The sequence below is a fragment of the Aythya fuligula genome, chromosome 1, assembly GCF_009819795.1.
Source record: "Aythya fuligula isolate bAytFul2 chromosome 1, bAytFul2.pri, whole genome shotgun sequence".
Taxonomy (NCBI): Eukaryota; Metazoa; Chordata; class Aves; order Anseriformes; family Anatidae; genus Aythya; species Aythya fuligula.
Window position 1 is genome coordinate 45,912,168 of NC_045559.1, and position 22,319 is coordinate 45,934,486.

The following is a 22,319-nucleotide window of genomic DNA, read 5'->3' on the forward strand; positions in this document are numbered from 1 at the left end:
CACAATCTGAATCAATCAGCCCCTTCCCAAGAGAGAGCTGAAATTCTGTTCTTGGATCCTGCCACCTTCCCAAACATTGCATAATTTTCTTAGAAGTTTTCATTATTAGAAAAGAGGTTCTTAAATTTCAAGTCAAAGTTATGGGGAACCAGCAATGAGATTCTATTCAAAAAGCATGTGCTGACTTAAGACCAAAATGTCAAAGTTGGAATTGTCACAAAATCTGCTTCCCTTATCTCTGGAGAGGAAGATGAAGCAGTGAAGAGGTGACTCTGATAAAAGTGAAATAGGGTCTAGGGCATTCCTTCCTTACTCCTTCCTCCATAAAGGAGTTGATGTAAATGAACTCCTTCTTCTTGTTTCTGCTAATCCCTTTCTGCTTCTCAATTCCCACTAAAACTAGTCAGTAAAACACCACATCAGGATCCAATACCACATTTGAGAATGAACAGATTCTCTGATCTCTGTGCTCCCAAGTGGGACTTGTAGCTCTCTATCTCTTGTGTCACCACTGCTTTGGGCGCAGTGAGGGCCTACAGTGAAACAGGCACATGGATATTACTCAAAAGGAAAAAATAAGAGATGGAAGGTCTTAAAGACATTTAGTCCTTATGCATGTCTACATCATGCTAACCCATATTCTTCAGAGGACTGTACATTCTTGAACTCTCTGGCTGACAAGAATCCAAGATGCAGGAGGGCTGCAATGCCCTGTCAGCAGCAGATGAGTGTGTACAGATATTGAAAAAACAAGGAGATCTCGTTCCCAAGTAGATGAGTTGCAGGTGCATCCCCAGTGCAATGTTCATATTAATGATGTAGCTTGGAGGCATCCACTAATTGTAGAGAAGTAAACAGTTTTGTACCACAGGGATTACAGATGCTATCATATTCCAAGATGTATTAAATTATGTCAGTGAAACATTTTTAAGCCTTTTGGACTGTGAGAAGTTAGTAAATATTTGTTACAAGGCAGACTGCATTTTCAAAATTGGCTTCAAAACTACCAGGTCAAAAGTGAACTTTGCCTTTTTATTTCATCTCATGCATGCTGTTGCCAAAGTGATTCACTCAAAAGGAAATGCTTAACAAGGCTTCATAAGCCTTACGTAAGGAACCGACTTATGGATCTGATAGTAGGTGGTATACCAACACATATTTTGAAGTGTGCAGTTTGATTCCATTTAGAATTAATAGCAACTACCAGTATGGGAAATTGTTCAGATTCTCTAAGTGAAGTCGATTCCAGTACGTAATGGAACAGTAAAATTACCAGCTACAGTCTTCAGATAGCTATTAAAAAGTAGTATAAAACAGAATTAGGAGATTTGTTTGCAAAAGTAAAAAGTCAAGATGAATTTTTAAGATTTTACAGGCTCATAAACTTGTATGCAAAATTTATGTATGAAGTTGTTAGTGAGTTGGCATAGCCGAATATGTCTTTTCACTGTGTATTTGCAAGATCAAGTATAATTACATATGCAATAAAACCTTAAAGTGAAACTGGTTTCATTTTGGTCACTGTAGGAAAGTGGAGTAATCCAGTTATAAATGTACTTCTATGTACATATAAGTATGTGAAAGTGGTCAAGGTGTCAAAGTAGAATCTTCATTCCTTTTGTCAGAAAGTAAATAGATGTGGTGAAAGCATTTTGAGAGTGGGCTGGATTATACCATATGCTACAATATATCAAGGGAATGTGTGAGCACCTTTCTTAGACACCATTCTGTGTGCTTCTTAATTTCTTCTTCAGCTGCTTTGTGTGCATGTATGTGCATAGAGATACCATGTTTTGTATACTTCAGGCGTATTCAGAAGAGCTGGATTAATGCTCTCAGTTCTGCACAGTACAAGGTATTGATGTGCAATCCTGTCTTGAAAGGATTAAAGGCTCTTTAGGATTTTATGTTATGTATATGCATGTATTTCCTTTTTAAAAACAAACAGCTAGTCTATATTTCTATATTCACAGAAAGAAAGAAAAAATCCTCTGCCTTTTAAGTCATCATTGACTGATTTGATTTGGTAGGTACAATGGCTGGGTGGATCTCAAATTAAATTATCTGGAGCTTAGTTTGTATTCTAAATAAACATCTGGCAGTTCTGCACAGCCTTTAGCTCAAAATCAAAATACGGGTAGAAATGCTTCACTCTGGAGAGTTTGTAGTACTATAACAATCTATTTAGAGTCCACTTGTGAGTAGTAGTTTTGCTTTTTTCAGTGAAATTAAGGAAAATTCATAAACAGGATTGGAAGTAACAGCTAGAACCCCAGACTGCCCTTTTTCTTCTAGGAAATGCATTCAGATTTGAACTTGCTGTCTCCCTGTCTAGCCCCCTGCCAGACATGGGTTTCTCACTGTCCTGCATAGTGGCAGCAATGGGTTCAGATGCAGACTCAGAAAAGTGTAAATCCCAACCTTTACTGTAAAAGTAAGCACTGTAATAACCAGGTAATTATGCAGAAAAGCAGTAGCTCATTTAGAAAGTCAGATGTGCTTGCAGTGTGGCTGGTGCTCTCCACTGATTTCGCAGGCACTATGAATTCCAGCAGATGCCAGTTCCCTCACTCTGAGGGTGCAGCAGAGCAAGTTCTGAGGGGCACTGAAGCCCTAAGGTCTATTTAAACCTTGCCACTAACCTGTAAGAATTATCATGTTGTTGTCCATATATATTTATTTCTATACTGTGACCACTCACTCCTCTTGTTCTTTTCAGAGAGATTATTTTTCTTCAGAAAAGTCTATTAGCAAAAGAAGCTTTGGCACAGCAGCAGTGCATCAAAATAAAGGAGAGGCTTCTATTCCTAATGGTATTGATTCATAAGAAAAAGGGGCTCCATGTCTTTTTGGGGGCTCTGTGGAAGCTGAACAAATGTCACATTAGATTTAGGATGGCAGTGCTTTCCTCCATCTTCCTGTATCTGTAGTCAAGCCTGTTTTATGGCACTTGTGTTTCACATGGTATACTTCCACGCTGTCATCTACCTATCCTATAGGAAGTATTTCAGAACTGGGATCAAATTTCACTGTATGGCATACAGACTCTGCAGCATTAAGACTTCTCACTGCAGGAGCAGTGCACTTGAGGAGACAAGACATGCACATCTGTCCCTGCATGGATGACCAGCTGATCCTCTGGCAACGGCAGAGACAGGCAATGGCAATAAGCCTAGAATACACTTGCTGTTCATCCAGATGATTCTCCTAAAGTTGTATATTAAAATAAAGAGCCAAAGTTACAGTCACTGTGGAGTTCGTAGTAACTATGACCAGTTCCAGGCTAGTGAGCACTTGCCCAAAACAGGGTCCTGTCACTATGATTACTTCTACATCAGATAAAATCTAATCCTGCTACTCTGGTATGAACATGCCTTGCAGCATTAGACCATATGCCAACATACACATGACATCCTATGCCAGCCTTCAGCTGTGGGTCCTATAACCTTGGCTCAGGTCCATATGCTTCCCATAGAGTCAACAGATGGATGAAAATATTTTGTCACCTCATCATGTCCTCAACAGAATTGATATGGTGGTTAGCAACTGAAAAGCATGAGGAAAGGAAATACAGGTGCCTGTGTACCTCCTTCTCAAATTCTGGTCACAGGCATGGGCAGAGATGCCCACTTGGCCTGCACAGAGGACCGAAACGGCTGACCAAGAAAGCTGTGGGATGTCTGTCAACATCCTAGAGTCTAGAGCCAAAGCAGTTACAGTGGCCGAGCAAATGATATTTGTATTGTATCTCTGAAAACTCGTGTTACGCTTCCTGGCTGCCACCCTCTCCATTAAAAAAGGAATGAACAAACAAATAGTATGAGCTCACCATGGCAACTCAAAACTCTTGAGTAATTTTATGTGGACTTCTGTTAATCTGTCACTAGGAGTGGAGTGAGGGAAAGAGAGCTGTGTGTTTTTCACAATAGCACTTTACTAAGGATATTACCCCACTTCCTACCTGTTTGTTGCAATAGGCATATAAGCATAGAATTGTATCCCTAAATCATGTTTGTATGCTGGATTGCAATCTTCCAGAACACCTTTGAACGAATCCTGGTTTTTGTTTGATTTGCAAGTTGATAAGGAATGTCCACTCCTTACCAGCTGAGATGGTTTGGCATAATAAATTGCAAATGTCAATCAGCCTCTGATTCATTTCCTAATTTGCCACATACAGATTAATGGCATCTTGATGAGCTATTTCACTCAGATATTGTCTTCTGTCAGTTCACAACCTTCAATAAATATGAAAGATCAGGTCTGCCCTAGACAAAGCAAGGTGAATGTAGAACAGATAAAGATGGTTAAAGTACAAAATACTGGTCTAGATGAAGGAGGACTCTCAGGGAGCTGGTACAACATTGCCAACAGGAGGCTTCACCTTTATGGAAAGTGACAGATAGTACAAATTAGACCAAAAAGCTAAAATAAGTGAACTTAGTAGTTGTGTTTGCATAGTGTATGGGAGGAGAAGAGGAATTTTGCTGCTAAGGAGGCAAGGAAGGAGATAATTACAATAATCAAAATAGGAGACAAAGAGCTCCTGAATATAGCTGTCGGGATAGAAAGAAAGGACAAAAGTTGTATGATTGCTGCACTGCCAGATGATTAAAGTGATGTTGTCATATTTGTGAATGTTTTGCCTAGATATGAACATATGTGGGGTATATTGCTTGTTATTCTGATGGATGTATGTACTGCAGCTTCTGTGCAGTCACTGTCATGCTTTGTGTGCATTGAAATTGTATTTTATGAAAAGAGTCGGTTGAGATCTATTGTAGAGAAAAGCAGGTATGTGCTTTGCTCTCTTTTTGGCAGGGATGCTATTTCGTTTTCCACTCAGAGACATGTAAATCAGATTAGTGTCTTCCTTCAGACTTTGTAATATTTTTCAGAATGTTTTATCATTTAAGATTTCATTTTTAAGAAGTGTCTAGGCTTCTGGGTAAAAGAAGCTTTCTCCAGGATAAATTGACACTTGACATCGTCTTAAATCTCTTGTCATTTGATACTGAGAGATGCAATATTCCTCTCCGTTGTATGGAAGGGTGGGGTTCTCTTCAAAACTTAATTAGAGGTTTTAGCCTTCACAGTACAGGACACTAATTGCAGAATGTGGTTGGATCTGTAGCTTTGAAAGTTATGTTGGCAAAAATGGAGCCTTGTTTGATTCAGGAAGAAATGAGATGTGATAAAGGGACTCTCCATTTTTTTTCTTTTAAGCTATTATTTGTTTGCTGTCTAGCATTGCCATCACCTTTTTTTTTTTTTTTTCTTTCAGATATAGTCTGTGTTTTCAAGCTTAAATCTCCTTTTTTTTTTTTTTTTAATTTCCTTTCAAAGATACAAAACCACTGCTGCTGCTTTTTTTTTTCAACTGCTCTCGTGATCTTTTTGGATGGTATTTCTAGGCCTTTTGATGTGCTTGCACCATCATTCTATGTGCTGGTATTTCTTCCTATTTAACTGTATCTGAACTTAGGTTTTCCTCTCAAGAATATGTTTGATTGATCTCTATGATCACTGGCAGAAATTACCATGACTGAGTGTTCTCTGAACTTCATCTACATTATTTATCTATGGTTGTTTTGTATATAATAGTTTTCTCTGTAATTGCCTCCCACCTTAAAGAATTCAAATCAGCTCTAAGATATGTCATTCTTATTTTTCTTACTCTCTCTCTCTTTTTTCTTTTTTTTTCTTTTTTTTTTTTTTTTAGTAAATTTAATCTGTAAACTAATCAATAGGCTTTCTGCAGAGAATTTACGTCTATCCCAAATATTTTCCCAATCATTCAGCAAGAAGTATCTTAGCTGCATGTCTCACATTGAAGGCACACAAAGGTAGAATAGCATAAAAGAAAAATAGCTTTATACAAAGATATAAACTGTAGGTAAGAGAACCTGGCACTAAGGGAATGCAGAATTAACCTCAGTGCTAATTCATGTGTAAAGCAGGTTGCAGTAGAAACCACATTGGAGGAAGTGCAGACAGTTAGAAATATAACTGATATAACACTGGACTGGCAGGCCTGGAGAGCTGCAGGGGTATCTCATGTCACGAATATAACAGCAAGAAGGTAAGAGAGAGAGTGAAATATTCCTAAATAACAACTAATTGCAGAAAAGAAGTAGTTCTACAAAAAACACTGCGCTGTAAATTTTTACAGCTGAGAAGGACAGGGAGAGGTGAGGCAGAGCTGAATGGGGCACATCAGATGGATGTGTTAAACATGAATATTTTGGGAAATACTTGATTACATGACTGGTCATTTCAAGTATAGCAAACTTGCTTCATTCTCTTCCCATAGTACTAAGGAAAAAGAGAGTTTTTATCATTCTTGCAATAAACTGCAGAACTCTGCAGTTCTTGCATCCTTGCAATAAACTGTGGAATTTTGTAACTACAAAGCAGCTATTTCAAAAGCCCAGAACACAGTCAGCTCAAGAAAAAGTCAAATATTTGGATAAGTACCTATTGTTTAACTGAAGTATTTTGTCAGAAGTAGAAAAGAGCGCTGTTCTTGCAATGCAATGTAACTCCAACTGCATCTTCATTTTTGTTTCAGAAGTCTACAGAACAAATGAAGAAAGTGCCAACCATTGTCCTGTCTGTCTCGTACAAAGGAGTCAAATTTATTGATGCAACAAATAAGGTATGTGCAATCATTGAATATCATCAGCTTTTTGTCCTCACAAATAGGAATATTTATGAGGCTGGCTCTGTAAGAGCTCCAGGCCACAGAGGGGACAGATTTGCACTTTGTGTTTCCTTTCTTTTTCTCTTCTCTTCTCTCCAAAATGAAAGTAATCTTATTGTCACTCTCCAGAAACACTGTCTGGAGGACAAGTGAGGAACACTTAATGGCTCAGTTGGAGAACATTGTGTCCGGCCTTCTGCTGTTAAAAGGCAAGCTCACCACAACAGACATTTGGCAAGGGGCCTCCACAGAATCCTCAACCGTGTTCTTCCCTATGCAATTCCTTAAATAAGCAAAACCTATATACATATTTGTAGGTCTATATAATTTTTGGCTAAAAATAAGAATGTAAAGATGTTTCAATAAACAATGAAGATGCAAGAATTTATCCAGGGCCAGACATTGTAAAAATAAGAAACATGAGCTGTGAGTGTACTTTTCAAATGTTAGAGCCTCTCTGACAGCTATGTTCCTAGTAGTATCCATTTGACTCACTGAGCTGCAGCAGCTTCTTCACAGTTATAATTCCATATTTTGTTCACCTTCCTGTGTGACAATGCTCCTGTGCTTTGCCTCTTACATTTCAAAATACGGACAATATATCTCCCCTTTAAAAAAAAAAAAAAAAAAAAAAAAAAAAAAAAGCAGAAATTGAGAGATTGGGGAACTCAGTGATGGACAGAACAACGGGTTATTGCTTAGTTAAAGTAAAATGTAAAATCCCTGTAAGCCAGAGTAAAATAATGCATGGATTTCTCTTCTGATGTTTAAGATGGCAAGAAAATGCAATTCATACTGATGCTTGCATATGAATAGAAATGATTTTTTTTTTCCTGTTATGTGACTAAAATGCACTACACAATATAAAAAGTAAGTCAGGCAACCCAGCTTCCTGACCAGGTTAATAATATATATAACTGCTTTGTGTTGCTGAGCATTCAGATCACACCATACATCTAACCCAGTATCCTTCAAACTTAACAAAGCAGTCAGTTTTTAAAGGTGTGTAACTAGAACTGGGTTTTAAGTGAGGGGACAAAAGCAGGTTTGTGATCTTCTGCTATAGTTTGGAAGCCACATGCAGGGTTAGAAGACAGCATGAAAGAAAAACAGATATGAAATTAGTATTATGTCAGGTATGGCATATTGGCTAGAGCAGAGAGGCCAGGGATTCCTGTCAGCTTCTTTTTCTTCCATTGAATCAAAATGGAGCTTCTGCAACCCTCATATCCTTTATGTTCTCTAATGTGCAGGGCATAAATCAGGACATTGTAATGCTATTAACTATAACTTCGATAAAGCTGTATTCAGCTCTTAAATCTCCTCTATAGTGTAAGGGACATTACTGTAATGTCCTTAGGTTAAAGAAAATAAAAAATAAAAAATAAAAAATCAAGAGAACACAAGGAGCTTCCAGTACAGTGCCTCTTGTCTTATGTATGAAGGAAATTTGAAGTAAATTGGGCAAATTTTATTAGGTGCCTCTAGTTCAATCCCACTGAAAATTATGCCAGTAGTGCAATAGATGTACTTGATCAAGATAATGCCACAGTTCTGTGTGTTAGCTCAAGTGGTAGAATGCTTTCTCTTCAGTTCAAAATCTGCACTGCCTTTCCCTTCTGTAAAAGCCAGGTAATAGCCTGCAACCCTCCCAGGAACGTTGTTATCAGCCTTGTCCACAGTGTGCTGTACCCAATTCCTTCAAGACCCAAAACAGATTAGCACTAAGGTGAGATCCTATTCAGACTTGTACTGATGAGCTTATAGTTGACAGCACTGGACACCACTTAGAAATAAATGCATACTTTTAAATTACAAAAATAGCTAGCAGTTATGTGCTTGAAAACTCAGCTCTCACGGATGTTCATCCTTTTTCGTTATGCCACCAAGCTAAGAATTTGTATTCTGAGTTACAGCAGGCAAAGCTTCAGGTAACAAAGGGGCTCTGACCTCATTCCACTAAAGCTATTTCAGTGACGCCTTGAAGCTTGGCATGACACCGCTTTGACATGACACCATTTCTTTGCAAGTGAGGCCAGAAAGAAATTGCTGCTTAGAAAAAAAAGCAGACTTTCAGAAATTTCTCGTGGATCAGAGCTAACCCTAACTTCAGGATAATTTCTGCAAGAAGGGGGATTGCCTGACACAAGGTAGGCAAGCAAAGGGAAGGTTTCTTATCAAAAACTTGATCTCTCAGGGGTATTTCCTTGGCAGAAGCAGAACTGACTTTCACCTTCCCTTCTTTTTTTCAGAAGCTCTGGAGGTTGCTCTCAACAAAATGAGTAACAATTTTAGAACAACAATTTTTCATTGTCGGTCAGTGCCAGAGGAGTGCACCCAGAAGAGCAAACTGGTTTATAGTCTTACAATTTCTGTAGACTAAAACTATAGGTCTACTAGAGTAGTGACCCTAGGAAATAGTAAATGCATGCACTGAAAACATTTTTAACTTGGAAAGGAGATCACAGAGCATAATTCTGTAGAAGCTAGGGAAAAGCCTATTTCACTACTAATTTTCATCCACAAGATTTATTTTAGGCACACCTTATTTTATTCAAAACAAAGTCAATATGGGTATGTTTACAAACTTCACTTGGTTTAATGTTAAAATAAGCTGTAAAGCACAAACCCCTGTGTCAACCCCAGGTCACCTAGGAAAAGTTTCAGCATGGCAGAGCTTTCAGCTGGTTGCTTTGTGAGTCGTGATTTAACATAAGTATTTCACATGATTTTAACACCTTCCAAGCATTAATTCTTTCTGCTTATTAAACTACAATGTTGATGCTACAACATCAATGACAATATATTACAGCTATATCTGTAATCTTAAAGGGATATCTAAATCCCCGGTTTTGGTATAATTATAATTCTCATCAAAATCTTTACTGAGGGTAAAAGTTATCAATTTGAGAACAAAGGAAATAAAATGCTTAAAGTAACATAAAAAGTCAATGGTCGTTAAGCAGAGATTATACATGTCATTATAAACTGGCATATATTGAAACATAAGTAATGTTTTTGTAATTTTTATGAATAATGCATTAAACAGAAATAACCGAGTATCTTGCAACAATTTAAGATTAAGAGGATTATTTTGTGTCTTTGGTAAGTGTTTCCTTATCATGTTTTTTCTGTAATTTGAAATTTGGAATGCTTTTTATTAAGATTCTTCCCAACCCGTCATTTCTTCAATTAGATATATTAATACATCTTTTAGAAAACTTGACACCTACATACAAGTGGGAAAGTTGCCACTTAGCAAATGAAAGAAGATATGGCAAAGCATTCTAAGTAACTTAGTTGTACATAATTCTTGTTCTTAGAAAAAATGAAAAAAAAAAAAAAAAGAAAAAAGAGGAGGAGAGGAGGTGAGTTGGAAAGAAAAAAAAAAAAAGAGAAAAAAAAAAAAAAGTGAGGGAAAAACAGAGATGCTCAGAGATTGTTTTAACTTGAACAGATGCCACTAAGGCAACAGTGAAACATAGAGCTGTGAGGGACTGTGACACTACAGATGTCATGTGTTCTTTGGTGCAATAGAGATGTCATACTGCAGCAGGCTTGTTCTCTTTCTTTGTTATTTTTTTTGTTTGTTTGCTTTGTGGAAAAGCCATAGCCACAGTCAGGAGGGCCACAATTCAGAAGATCATATATGATGAGTTGTTCTTCTGTTAAATTATTTGAAACGTGTGTGCTGATGAAGCAAGGCCTAATCATAAGCCACTATGCAGTATCTTCTTCTCTGGCTTCATGGTTCCTTTGGCCTGGACACAATACTTACATATCAGTAATTTATGTAATGAATATTCATAATTTTCTTCAAAGCTCTAGACAGTTTTTTATTTATTTATTTCGTCAGACAACCACTCCCCACCTCTACCTCAGTTGTATGCTGTAGTTTACATTGGCTGTTGCAAGTAGCGTTGCTAGGTGCATGAAGAGTTTAATACTTCTAAATCTCTTACAGGCTGCTGTTGTTGCTAAGTGGAGAAGAGTTGCCAGATCCTTCTATAGTTAAACTTCTTACTAAGCAGAAACATTTCAAGAGCTCAGGGTTTTAATTATAAATGATGATGCTTTGTTTTGTTTTCTTGAAAGAGTGTATCTAAATTTTATCAAACACCACGTGCAAAAAAAAAAAAAAAAATGGATATTGAGCCTGTTGGGTTTCAACAGATCCTTTCCTGAAAACCATGTAGCCTGAAAAACCATGTAGTCTGAAACTGTATTTACAGCCCTATGCCAGAAAGATGTCTTTTTGTCAAAAATACTGCATAAACTGTATAAAACCCAAGCAAAATCATAGGGAAGACCATAGAATGCACTTGTTGCCTACCAGCTTTTTGACAATTTTAGTTATTGTTGGAGAAGATCAAAACTGAAATGAAATGTATAAGCTCACACATGGAGCATATTAAATCTCTTCTTAGTAAAAAACTTCTGAAATACTTCAGAACAGTAAATGAATGTAAATACAAATCTAACAGCAAGATTTTGCAGCTTTTACATGTAATTCCAATTGTTTGATTTTTTTTTTTTGAACAGAATATTATTGCTGAGCATGAAATCCGTAACATTTCCTGTGCTGCACAAGACCCTGAAGACCTTTCTACATTTGCGTACATCACTAAAGACTTGAAGACAAATCACCACTACTGCCACGTATTCACTGCATTTGATGTGGTCAGTTTATGAAAGATACTTCCTTTAATAGTGCTTTGTAATAGTTATAGTTCTTTAATTCTGTTAAATCATTTTCAGGCTATATAGTGATTAATAGAAGGTACTGTTCATTTACCACATGAAAATATTAATCTACTATGAGGTAGTAAAATAACATTTATGGAGAAAAATAAGGATTTTCTTTGATACTATCTTATTTCATATCTGAAATAATTCACCTATGTAATTACAGATTTTTACTGTAACTTTAGTGCATAGCACAAGAGAAATTTGAAATGCTATTGAAACAAAAATCATTCAAAAACATTAGTATAGTACAACATGTATGAATTCTTTAAACATGTTTATAAGTGAGTCTTGACAAACAATTCTTCTAATCTATGCTACAGCTTTCCAAGAAGTTCACAAAAATCACTTTTGGCCACCCAGTCTGAAATTTCAGAATGTAGCAGATAAATCAGAACTGAATCAATATTCATTACATTCAGTGCTTAGTCCTGCCGAAAGTCTGACTCAAGAAGTAGCTTAAAATAAATTTGCATTTTAGACTATGTTCCACTGCCTGAAAAGTCAAGGAAGGACTGGTTTGGTGAGTTCCAGCTTTTTGGCTTTTACCCTCATCAGTCTCTCCAAACCAACCAACAAAGGGTGAGAGGGAAAATCACTTTATTGTGGAGTGGAAACATCCCACGTTCACAATGTGGATGTGGTCTGCTGTTTGGACAGAGATCAGATGTTATCCCAGTAAGTGATTTCTTTGGATTTCTTAGCCCAACTGCTCCACGGGTTTCCATGTTTAGCTGAATCAGTCCCAATAAAGCAAACATCTTTCTAAGTATTTCTTAAACCTTTCGGTATTGTATTGAATAACCTGGAAAACCGAAACTTCTGCAAACGTACAGGGAAAATATGAAAAGTTTTATTCTTACTTCAAACAGACAACCAAAAAAAAAAACAACAAACTTAGATCTAAGAAAGAGGAGACCACACAGAGAACTAACTACATATCTCTAGAGGTCCTAGGAATTTTTGGCTACCACACTAAATCTCATAGATTTGAAACATCTGTGATAACAGAGATATGAACAGAACACTGTCCTTTTTATGTTCCTGTGTAAAAAGTTACACCTGTAACCATCATCAGATTATTATGGTCCCTCTGTTCTCTTATGCTCTATGTCATGGAAGTGGGAGTTTTAGTTTAAGAAATAATCCAGATATGGAGTTTGGAGAAAAATTATTTTGACACCACCTTTTCCTTTTGAAAGCAGATTGCATTTATTTGGAAATCAGTCTCAAAACTCTTATTTCAGTTAAAAACAAATAGTTTCCAAATACCATATCTTCATTTATAGGTCTAATAATCAAACACAAACACAGACCCGGGTAACATTCATTTTCCAGAATAGTGATCCAGAAATAATTCTAACATTTTGCTCACTTCCCATACCTTAGGAGGAGCATTTAATACCCTAAGCACTTTAATGTTTCCATATTGCTTAAAATAGCTATTTAATGTCTAACTGTCATATTTTTTTTTCTGCTATATAATCCTCAGTCGGGTGTTATCTACTGAAATATTCTTTTTGTGTATGTGTGTTGTTTTATGTTTCAGGATCTAACATTTCTTATGGAAGTACAAGCTCCGTGAAAAAAAAAATAAATATCTAAATATTCAGAACATAAGAATACAGTAATTTAAATTTTCTATTTAAGTCCAGCCTTTATGGAGCCTGATCTTACAGTTTGCTAATAGAAACAGTCCTGTCATTTTTTTAGTAGATAGAAATCCAACCACGGTAAGAAAAGTAAAGTTCAAAATGGTAAAACCCACAATAAAGTATAAAAAAAGATGCATCTAATATATATTATGGTAATACAATATACACTATTAGATGATTTTTTTTCACTCTCTTAGGTCCTTCAATTCCCCAGGAAATATGGGGAATAGCTTTTTTTTTTTTTTTTTTTTTTCCCAAATAGGAAAGTATTTTAGTATAACATGTCAACTACCAGCATTACTGATACTATTTAGAAGTGACTGTACATTCAACTTCTCTACTCAGAGTTATAATGCTATAATCAAAATTGGGAAAAACATCAGACTTGCCTGAAGAATATTGAAGGACACAAGGCTTGGGGAGAAGAGGATTTATTGAGCGATATTTGAAACCCACTTCACGCATTCACTCAGAAAAAAACAACCCTAAAACTACCAGTGAGGGATTCCTACTGGAGAAATAAGCCATCATAACAGTCCCTGTGCCAAAGTTCAGTTCATATATGGGAGACATCCAAAGTAATTTCAGTCAGGTATTCTTTCATTGTGCAACACACCAATTAATAGAAAATAATCTGCATAAACTGGAACAGTATCTGCTTTTCTTCATGCAAAGGGCCTGACTAGTGCTCTGCATAACCCAAAGACTTTGCTTTTCTGTATTCTTCTGTCCTTCATTGCACAGATTAAGCTGGATAAGCATTGGAAACTGCTAGTATACATATATAGCAGAGATGAAAAAACATGTTTTCAGGTCTCAAAGTTCTCTTTATTGCCTTCTTCCAGTGGATTTGGAGACTGAAATTTGTTTTGGAAGTTGTTCTTTGTTCACATGACCATCCAGGTACAATCAACATAGCATCTGCTTGTCCTCAGAACAGAATACTTCCTTCCTTTCCAAACCCCAGAGATGGCATGCCCAGATGCTGTCCTCTCAGGGGAACATTAGGCAGAATGTGTGAAAGCATTTTAATTTCTCCTCACAACCTTCTTGAGATGGAGCACACTCAGGCACGGAGAGCTTTCAGCTCATGAGCAAATGAGTCTCTCGTCTTTGTCTAGTCTACATAGATAGCTTTTGCAGCAGTCTGAAAAGCACAATTTGAAGGCCTGTTTCCATCTTTTTATTGCATACAATATCTCACTGTGCTACATTAGAAGAGAGGGAAGGATTCAGAAGAGTTTGACATATGTCATTGCTTTAAATCCACAATGAGAAAGGATCAAGAATTTAAGTTGCATGAGTGCCTGTTCATGAAAACCTCATGCAGCCCAGGAGTCCACAGCTGTTAAAGGCAAATGCCAGGTGTGCTTCTCTCGTCATACCAGCTTTGGTGAGCTGAGCTTTCTTCCCCTTGAATGCACAAAGGGTGACGCATTAGAGTGCAGACAAATGCACGTCCTTTCAGGTGCCCCCAAATGTAAATGTTTTGTGGTCTGGAGGGTAAAGCATCTGTACAGTCAACAGTGTAAACGTACATGTATAACAGCTCTACACCCAAGGAACTCTATTTACTAATAAATAACCTTCCATATTTGTCAGGTTTTTATAGTAGAAATCCTTGACGTCAGGCCTTGAAGACCATCATGACTAAGAATCGGGCAAATGATTACATTCCAGGGAATGGAAATTTTGAACTGGGATAGAATTTTCAGATTTTTCAAGTTAAAATTTCATATACTGTGTTCGGTTTGGTTTTACCTACTGGGATTTTAAGTTCAGTACATTGCAGAGAGGATCTCCTAATTGACATTCCTACACAGCCAATGAGGTGGGTAGCTCATACCAATTATCTGTGCGATACCAAAGGAAGCTTCTCCAGTAAATTCAGTTTAAAGACCAAATATAACATTGATCATAAAGGGGAAAAAAATCATTGCCTTAAAGCAGAAACCCATCAAATCCTCAGTATATCCAAAGTGTTTTTCAAAAAAGGCAAAAAAAAAAAAAAATTCCTTGCAAGTGACATTTTAGTTTTTGTCGATCAAAAGACAGAAATTAGCAATCTTGCTCTCATTCTTAAAATATTCCTGAAGCCTCAACATAGCTTTATGGAAGCATGAAAATACAACGAAGAAACAGTGCCTTATACTTATGCAGGAAAAAACTGTAGCAAAACAATTAGCTGTTGTAATTGGTTGGCTGAATTAAAGTGGTTGAAGAATACTGACTCAGACTTGCACTAAGGAATTGAAATATAACATTACACGGGAAACAAGGGAATTGACCTCAGTTTCTCATAACACACAAATTAAAGGCATTAGCTTACTCACTTTCCTTCTCTGCCATGCTGAGCAAAGAATGGGATTGCAGCAGCACTCAGAATCACCATGGTCCTAAAAAGTTTACCTCCTTTCCAAGGAGCTTTATGGGGTGACGTAAAAGTCAACGTCCTCCACAGCGACCACATGGTCTACAACTTTTGTACTAGGCATATCTTGGGTAGACAGACTTCTTTACTTCCTTTTGTGTTATATGTTTAAAAAATAATAATAATAATAAAATGGTGTGCTCAGTCCATCAAAAGGATTTACATTATGGTTTTTACAGTTGTTGTCTTCCTCCCATATCCTCAAGGGAATCCTGCTCTTACCTCTCCAGTAATAGCCCATCCAATATACGCTAACTCTCATCTTCATATTCCTCCCCTAGTACTACAAGTGAGAAATCTCTCAACCCAAACCTATTTACTTCTGTTGTGTGTGTGTTTTTTTTTTCCAATTAGAATTCTGCAGATACTTTGTTTAAATTTTAAAAGGTAAAATTCTGAAGCCCTCCATTATATACAAGTGAAGTGCACGCTTCACTTCTTCAAAGCTCTATCACAGTACACCATGTGTGACATTTATGCACAAGTTATGGTTCAGTTTATGTTTAGAATAATGAACAGAACAGTACACACTTTGCATTGTTTGCCATATTTCAAATATGTATTAACTATAGAAACAGCTACATGTTTGCATGCTCTAGGCAGGCCTATTTTTTTCATTTTACACACTATACAAGAAAACAAACCATAGTAGCTTACGACAAGATGCAGGATGCAGACTACATTTCCCATGTCTCTGCATGGCAGACTCTCTGCTTTTCTCTACTCTGATCTCAGAACTGTTCAGTCTGTCTCTCAGGGACCTTTATGTATACCTTCCTGGATAGTGCGTTCTGCCAGTCCCAATAGTATTACAGTCTGTTTTTTCTCCAAACCTTTATTACACCCTGTTCTGTTGATGTATTCCTTTACCAATAATAATATCCAGCGTAGATAATCCCACAGTGACATAGTACACTACTTTACTGTCACAACAGCAGATTAAGATGTCGTTAGAATAATATCCTCGCGCTACTAATATGTGCAGTCTATTTCAAATAATATTATTCTGTACCTTTTTAACAATTATACTCAATTGGTCTTAATTCTATAACTAGTGTCCTGCTAAAAGGCAGACCACTTTATAATAGTCTCTTTAGGTTTTCATTTATGACTCCACTGGCAAACTTCAGTATTTCTCAGTCCTGGCCAGTTTCCTTAAATTAAGAGGGAGACAATTTGGAGACTATTGCTATCAAATCAGACAAACATTTTTATTTGGGAAACTATGTAACTTTGGCTAGCTTGCTGTTGTTAATGCAGTCATAACAGCTGAGAGGATGTCCCAGTGGAGGAGTATAATTGTTTTCTCTCTGACCTAACAAAGGCCAGAGTTGGCACCTTTATAAGAAGCTTCTGTAATGAGCCAAATAGGCTGAATTTAGCCTACACTTTTTCTACAGAGTATAAAGACTCTCATTACAGAGAATGTGTGGGTTATAAAGTACATCATTCAATGTAGTATGATAACAAAGGGATAGAATTTCTTCATGACTGCAGTGAAACTGTAGTATATGGCATGAAATAAGACACATAGTCTTTTAACCATTTAATGACTGAAGGGCAGAGAGTGTATTTCTGTGTGTCTTGCACTGCTTTCTCACTTATTACAAACTCAGCAGTTAGACTTGACAAGCTAAAAAGATGCATCACATAAAATTGCTACATCTGAAATTACACCAAAAGCATGTAGGTGTTTTAAGGGCTCACCTAATTTCAAAGCATACAGGAATGCACCCAGCTGTGGGCTACAGATGTTCAGGAAGGAGAGAGTAACTTCTGAATTAAATCCAAGATGTATGAATTACTCTAAGAAGAATGCAGGACATAAGAAAGCAAGCCTGCAGGCTTGTGTTTGCTCTGCAGGTGTTCAAAATATTATTGGAAAGTTTGTAAGAGCCTATAAATAAATATACCAAAACAACCCCACAAACCTGGAGGGGGAAAAAAAAAAAAAAAAAAGACTTTCACTTGCAGTTTGGATTGTGGTCAGCCAGCTCTGGAGAAGGAGAGGTCAGCAAAGGAAGTCTGGAGGTCTGAAGTAGAGGAAGGTGGAATGTCAGATACCCACAGCAGTCCAAGATGGGTGGGGTCTCAAGAACAGCAGATACAGGGTGAGGTGGGAAGGGATGGAGGGGTTAATGACTTGTTTGAAAAAGAGGTGACACCCATCCACCCACCCCTTTTCTCATGTTTAGTGAGATAATGTTTTCAAAGTTTTTTAAAGTAATTATTTTAACTACAGTAGATTACATATAGATTGTCCTTAATCAATGAGAAATCAAATAACAGATGTAAATATTGCAGATATTGTTTTTAATTATTTTCATTAAAATGCATTCTGTAAACAGTACTATGCCACTTCTTATATCTAACAATAACTCCACCTAATTCCAATTTTAAATGTTTTTGTTTTGTTCCAGAATTTAGCTTATGAAATCATTCTTACATTAGGACAAGCATTTGAGGTGGCCTATCAGCTTGCACTACAAGCACGAAAAGGGGGCCATTCTTCAACACTCCCAGAAAGCTTTGAAAATAAACCTTCTAAACCTATTCCAAAACCACGTGTTAGTATTCGGAAGTCAGTGGTAAGTAGAAAGGAGTGGTGCATGTAAAAAAAAAATAATAATAATAACAATAATAATAATAGTAAGCTATACAGTAAGAATTGATGCATGTGTAGAAGCTGTGTAAGTTAACACACCTGTTGAGTCAGAAACTCTCCACGTCTCAGCTGTGCTGCCTCTGCTCATCACGTGGTAGGGTTATGTCACTGCAGTGCAGGAAGCCACTCAGAACTGCCCAATTTGTGTTCCTCTGGTTTAGAAAGTTGCTTGACTAGTGTTTAACATATTTCTTTTCTAGTTATTCCAAAGTTTTAATTGATTCAGCCTGATTTCAATGTATTGTCCTCTTTTAAGTGTTGTGTATCACAGCCAATGCATACATTTAAAACTGTTCGGTTCCATGGACTTCCTGGAGCCTGTGTCAAGAAATAAAATCAGCACTAAACCTATTTTTGTTACACAATCACTGCATGTGCAAATCAGTATCTCAAAAATTTTGATGTTTGATTTGGGTATGATTGCCAGATGATGAAACCTAATCAAATTGCAAATCCAAATCAATCTACAGTGATCTTGTCACACCAAACAACTTCGTTTCCTACTTTTTTTCTTTTATTTTTTTACCTTCTACAGAACCTCCTTTCAGAACAGGGTTTCAATACCCTTTTCAATATCTTCTTTGAAATCCCAAATTCCTAAAAATCGTAGGTGATCAGAGCAACATATTGATTTTCTTTATATTTTCTTGTCATCCTAGAGTGCACAGCTGACAGTGAAACACTCTTTTATGATACAGCTATTCAAAAATTACAAAAATTATTTTAATTCAAGTGAGCGTAGCATGATCATGTAGTTGACTACATAGTGTATCATATTCATTGGCTATAAAGGAGAACCATACTCTGTGATATTTAATTCTGGGATGAGGGGAAGGGGATATGTATACATGAACGTGTACATATGACCATGCACTTTCTTGTTCATCACCATAGGATTTTAAGAAAGAACATTTCCTGATGTTATCATCTGTCTCAGTACTGAAAGGACTTTGCAGGATCAAATGTTGCTTTAAATGTAGCATTAACAAGCTTTGATGCGCTAGAGCTTGGGGATCAGCACTGCTCTGATCTAAACTGTAAATCAGGGCAACCATCAGTAGGTAGATGGGAATACAGACCACTGCAGACTACTGCTGTAGACATTAGAACAGGGCTTTATTGATAAAGGTTTTGTGGTGTTTTCTAGTATTTTTTTTTTTTTTTTTTTAAGAAAAAACTTCTACTAGAAATGCTGTGTGCAGAGATGGTAACCCATCTGTTTATCTGCTTTTTTTTTTTTAAAGCAAATAGATCCATCTGAACAAAAGACTCTTGCGAATCTACCATGGATTGTTGAACCTGGACAAGAAGCCAAAAGAGGCATTAATACCAAGTATGAAACTACAATTTTCTGATACAAAACTCTCCCCCTATTCCTTGTTGTGCCTTGCACTCCAAGCAGTCACAGCACAGCCTTTCCTTTATGGCAACGTTTCAATCCAGCAGAGAGGAAGACTGCACTGTATGAGTGGCCTTGTAACTAACGAAAAAGGCTGATAGTCATTTCTGGTGATCTTCTTCCTGCAGCACTGACAGAAGAATGACACTATATGAAGACTTTTAAAATTACAGTCCACAAGAGGAGTGAGAAACATTATTTTTCACACAGTTCTCCCTTGTGACTTTGCCACAGTGCTTTCTTTGATTTCTTATTTTAGAATTCTACTTTTTAAAAAAACAAAAGGTCTCCTAACTAACACTAATGCTGCCTACAAGTAGGATATTTGATTGGTTTTTTATTTAAATCTTGGCAGTTTTTAATTGAAATAGAACCAGAATTAATAAATAGAGTATTTGTGAAACCACTGAATTCATTAATAATTGCTGTGTTGAATAAAGAACTCATTAAAGTGACAAGAAATTAGGTACCCTGATTTCTGTGTGCGCTGGTTTTATATGTAATCATTGGTGTCCTTTGATCCTCTACAGAAATAGGAACTTCTTGAATTGTAACAAAGGATCAGAGTTTTATGAATGGATAGAAAAAAAGTATTAATAATGCACAGAAAACCTTTATTAGATATTTTTATGGAAGAGAAAAACTATGGGAAAGCATATGAGTATTTATGGAAAGGAAGCCAGATTAATTATGACAAATATTGTTTATTTTAAAGTTGATTAAACCATTGCTATTGCAGCATTATGAAAATTATAAAAGTTGTAGCATCAGTGCACTGGATGTTCCGTGTGATCAGTCTGGAATGCAAGTGGAATGAATGGTCATTCTACTACACCTACATAATAGTTTATGCAGTTTGACATTGCTATAGCCATGAATTCTACTAGTATTTTTTAAAATAATCTCAGTGGTTCTAAAACAAAATCAAAACTCTGGATTTTGCTATCAAGATTTCTGTCACAGAAAACTTGTTTGGAAGATTGTTGATAAAATTATACTGCAAAACATTTTCTAAATAAAAATGGTGAGAAAAAGAAAAAAATTCCAAAGTAATAAAAATGTTTTCATGGAACAAAATGGTTAAGCATTTGCTTAATATTTGATTAAATAATATTTACTTACATTTTCTTTAAAGTGTTTTAATTTTTTTAATGTCTGTGGAGTATTTGTATAATACCATGATGTATATTTATGTAGAACTGAAATTATAACAGTACAAATATCACTATAGGAGAAAAATGGCATTTTAACGTATATTGTTCTATCCAGTCAAATTGTGAATCATTTTGAAGTTCATTATAGAGATATTGATAAATTGTGTGGTTGTCTTAACGTTTTTTTAATTATTATTTCATATCCAGCTGAGATTTTCAGTCAGAATGGTCAGTTGGTAAATTCCAAAAATGGATAACTGAACTTGGTTTAAACCTGATAATTGTATATGGTTTAGTTAAACCTAATCATAGCGCTGAGTGATGACATACTTTTAATACAGTATTCGATTTACTTGAACAAAATAGTTCCTTGTACATATTTTGCCTATTCACTGTTGATATGTACGTAGTCAACTGGCAGTAAAAAACTAACACTAAAAATATGGTACCAAAAGGAAAATTGTATAGGAGAACAGTAAATAGTAGCCTCACTGCAACAAAACTTATGTAAATATGCTTGGGCTTCCAGTTATAAATTTTGTAATTTTGTCATTTATTTATATCCTATAAAAGCACACAAAATAAAATGAAGTTGTACAGTCACAGGACGTTGTGCGTCATTTTATCATTGCTAAATGAAACAAGGGGCTGAGCCAAGGGATACTGAAGTCAGGGAAATGTCATCCCTTCCCTTTCCCCAGTTTCACTGGGCTTTTGATCCTGTCCCACACAAACTCAGGCATTGCTGTGGAGACAGCTTTATTTTAGAATACAGATTTTGTTTACAGATGGTAAACACCTCATACTTTAAAGCCCTTAATTAACTGTTGTTTTTTTTTGGTGCACTATTCAACTGCTGTCTTTCCATATTTAATTACATACTTAAGAGTTCCAGGGGAAGTTATGTTAAAATGAATACACTTCAGACACCGAAAGTATTAAAATGTCCAGATTTTCAGGCTATAAAACTGGGTAGCTGAGTGACCCCTACAATTAAAGGAAAAGGCAGGAGCTGTAACACAACCCTAAAATATAAGGGAAGTGAAGCAACAGGAAGGATGGCAATTTGCAGGAGAAATTTGATCCTGGTTTATCAAAGAGATGTCAAACAGGTAAAGTGGCACAGCAAGCAGTTGGACTTGTTTGGGAGAGATAATAAGGGGCAAAAGCAACTGAGGATGGCTAGCAAGACTGATGTAAAATGAGATGGATGAAAGACTGTTAGGACAGGAAATTAGTATGAAGAGAATAGTTTGGGGGGACAGTGAGTCAGCGAATGACTGAAGCCCCCACAGCAGACATAAATTGAAACTGGAAGGAAACATAAGAGTTAACGGGCATAAGGTACTTCTGTATTTGCAGAAACCTGGGATTTTAGAGGAAACATTTTCCTGCACTAACTAATTAGTCCAAAAAGGACTAACTGATTTTACATAAGCCCACTGGAGGCAAATTGATGGGGTCCCATCTGTCATGGGACAATGGTTCAGCATTCCTTTTTCAGAGCCAAAGAGACTTCTGTGAACACAGGACACAAATCTCCACTAACCCAAAGCAGTTACTACT

General features: G+C 36.5%; 1 protein-coding gene across 2 annotated transcripts in view; it reads left to right on the forward strand.

Moving 5' to 3' along the window:
* Positions 1-20,914, forward strand: part of ANKS1B (ankyrin repeat and sterile alpha motif domain containing 1B) — a 433,323-nt gene extending 412,409 nt beyond the window's left edge. For both annotated transcript variants that reach the window (XM_032196110.1, XM_032196120.1), the window contains 4 exons: positions 6,572-6,658; positions 11,246-11,383; positions 17,956-18,123; positions 19,445-20,914. In XM_032196110.1, the coding sequence (XP_032052001.1) occupies positions 6,572-6,658; positions 11,246-11,383; positions 17,956-18,123; positions 19,445-19,555 (504 nt within the window). In that variant the 3' untranslated portion in view covers positions 19,556-20,914. The remainder of the gene's footprint in view (positions 1-6,571; positions 6,659-11,245; positions 11,384-17,955; positions 18,124-19,444) is intronic.
* The last annotated feature ends 1,405 nt before the right edge of the window (positions 20,915-22,319 follow it).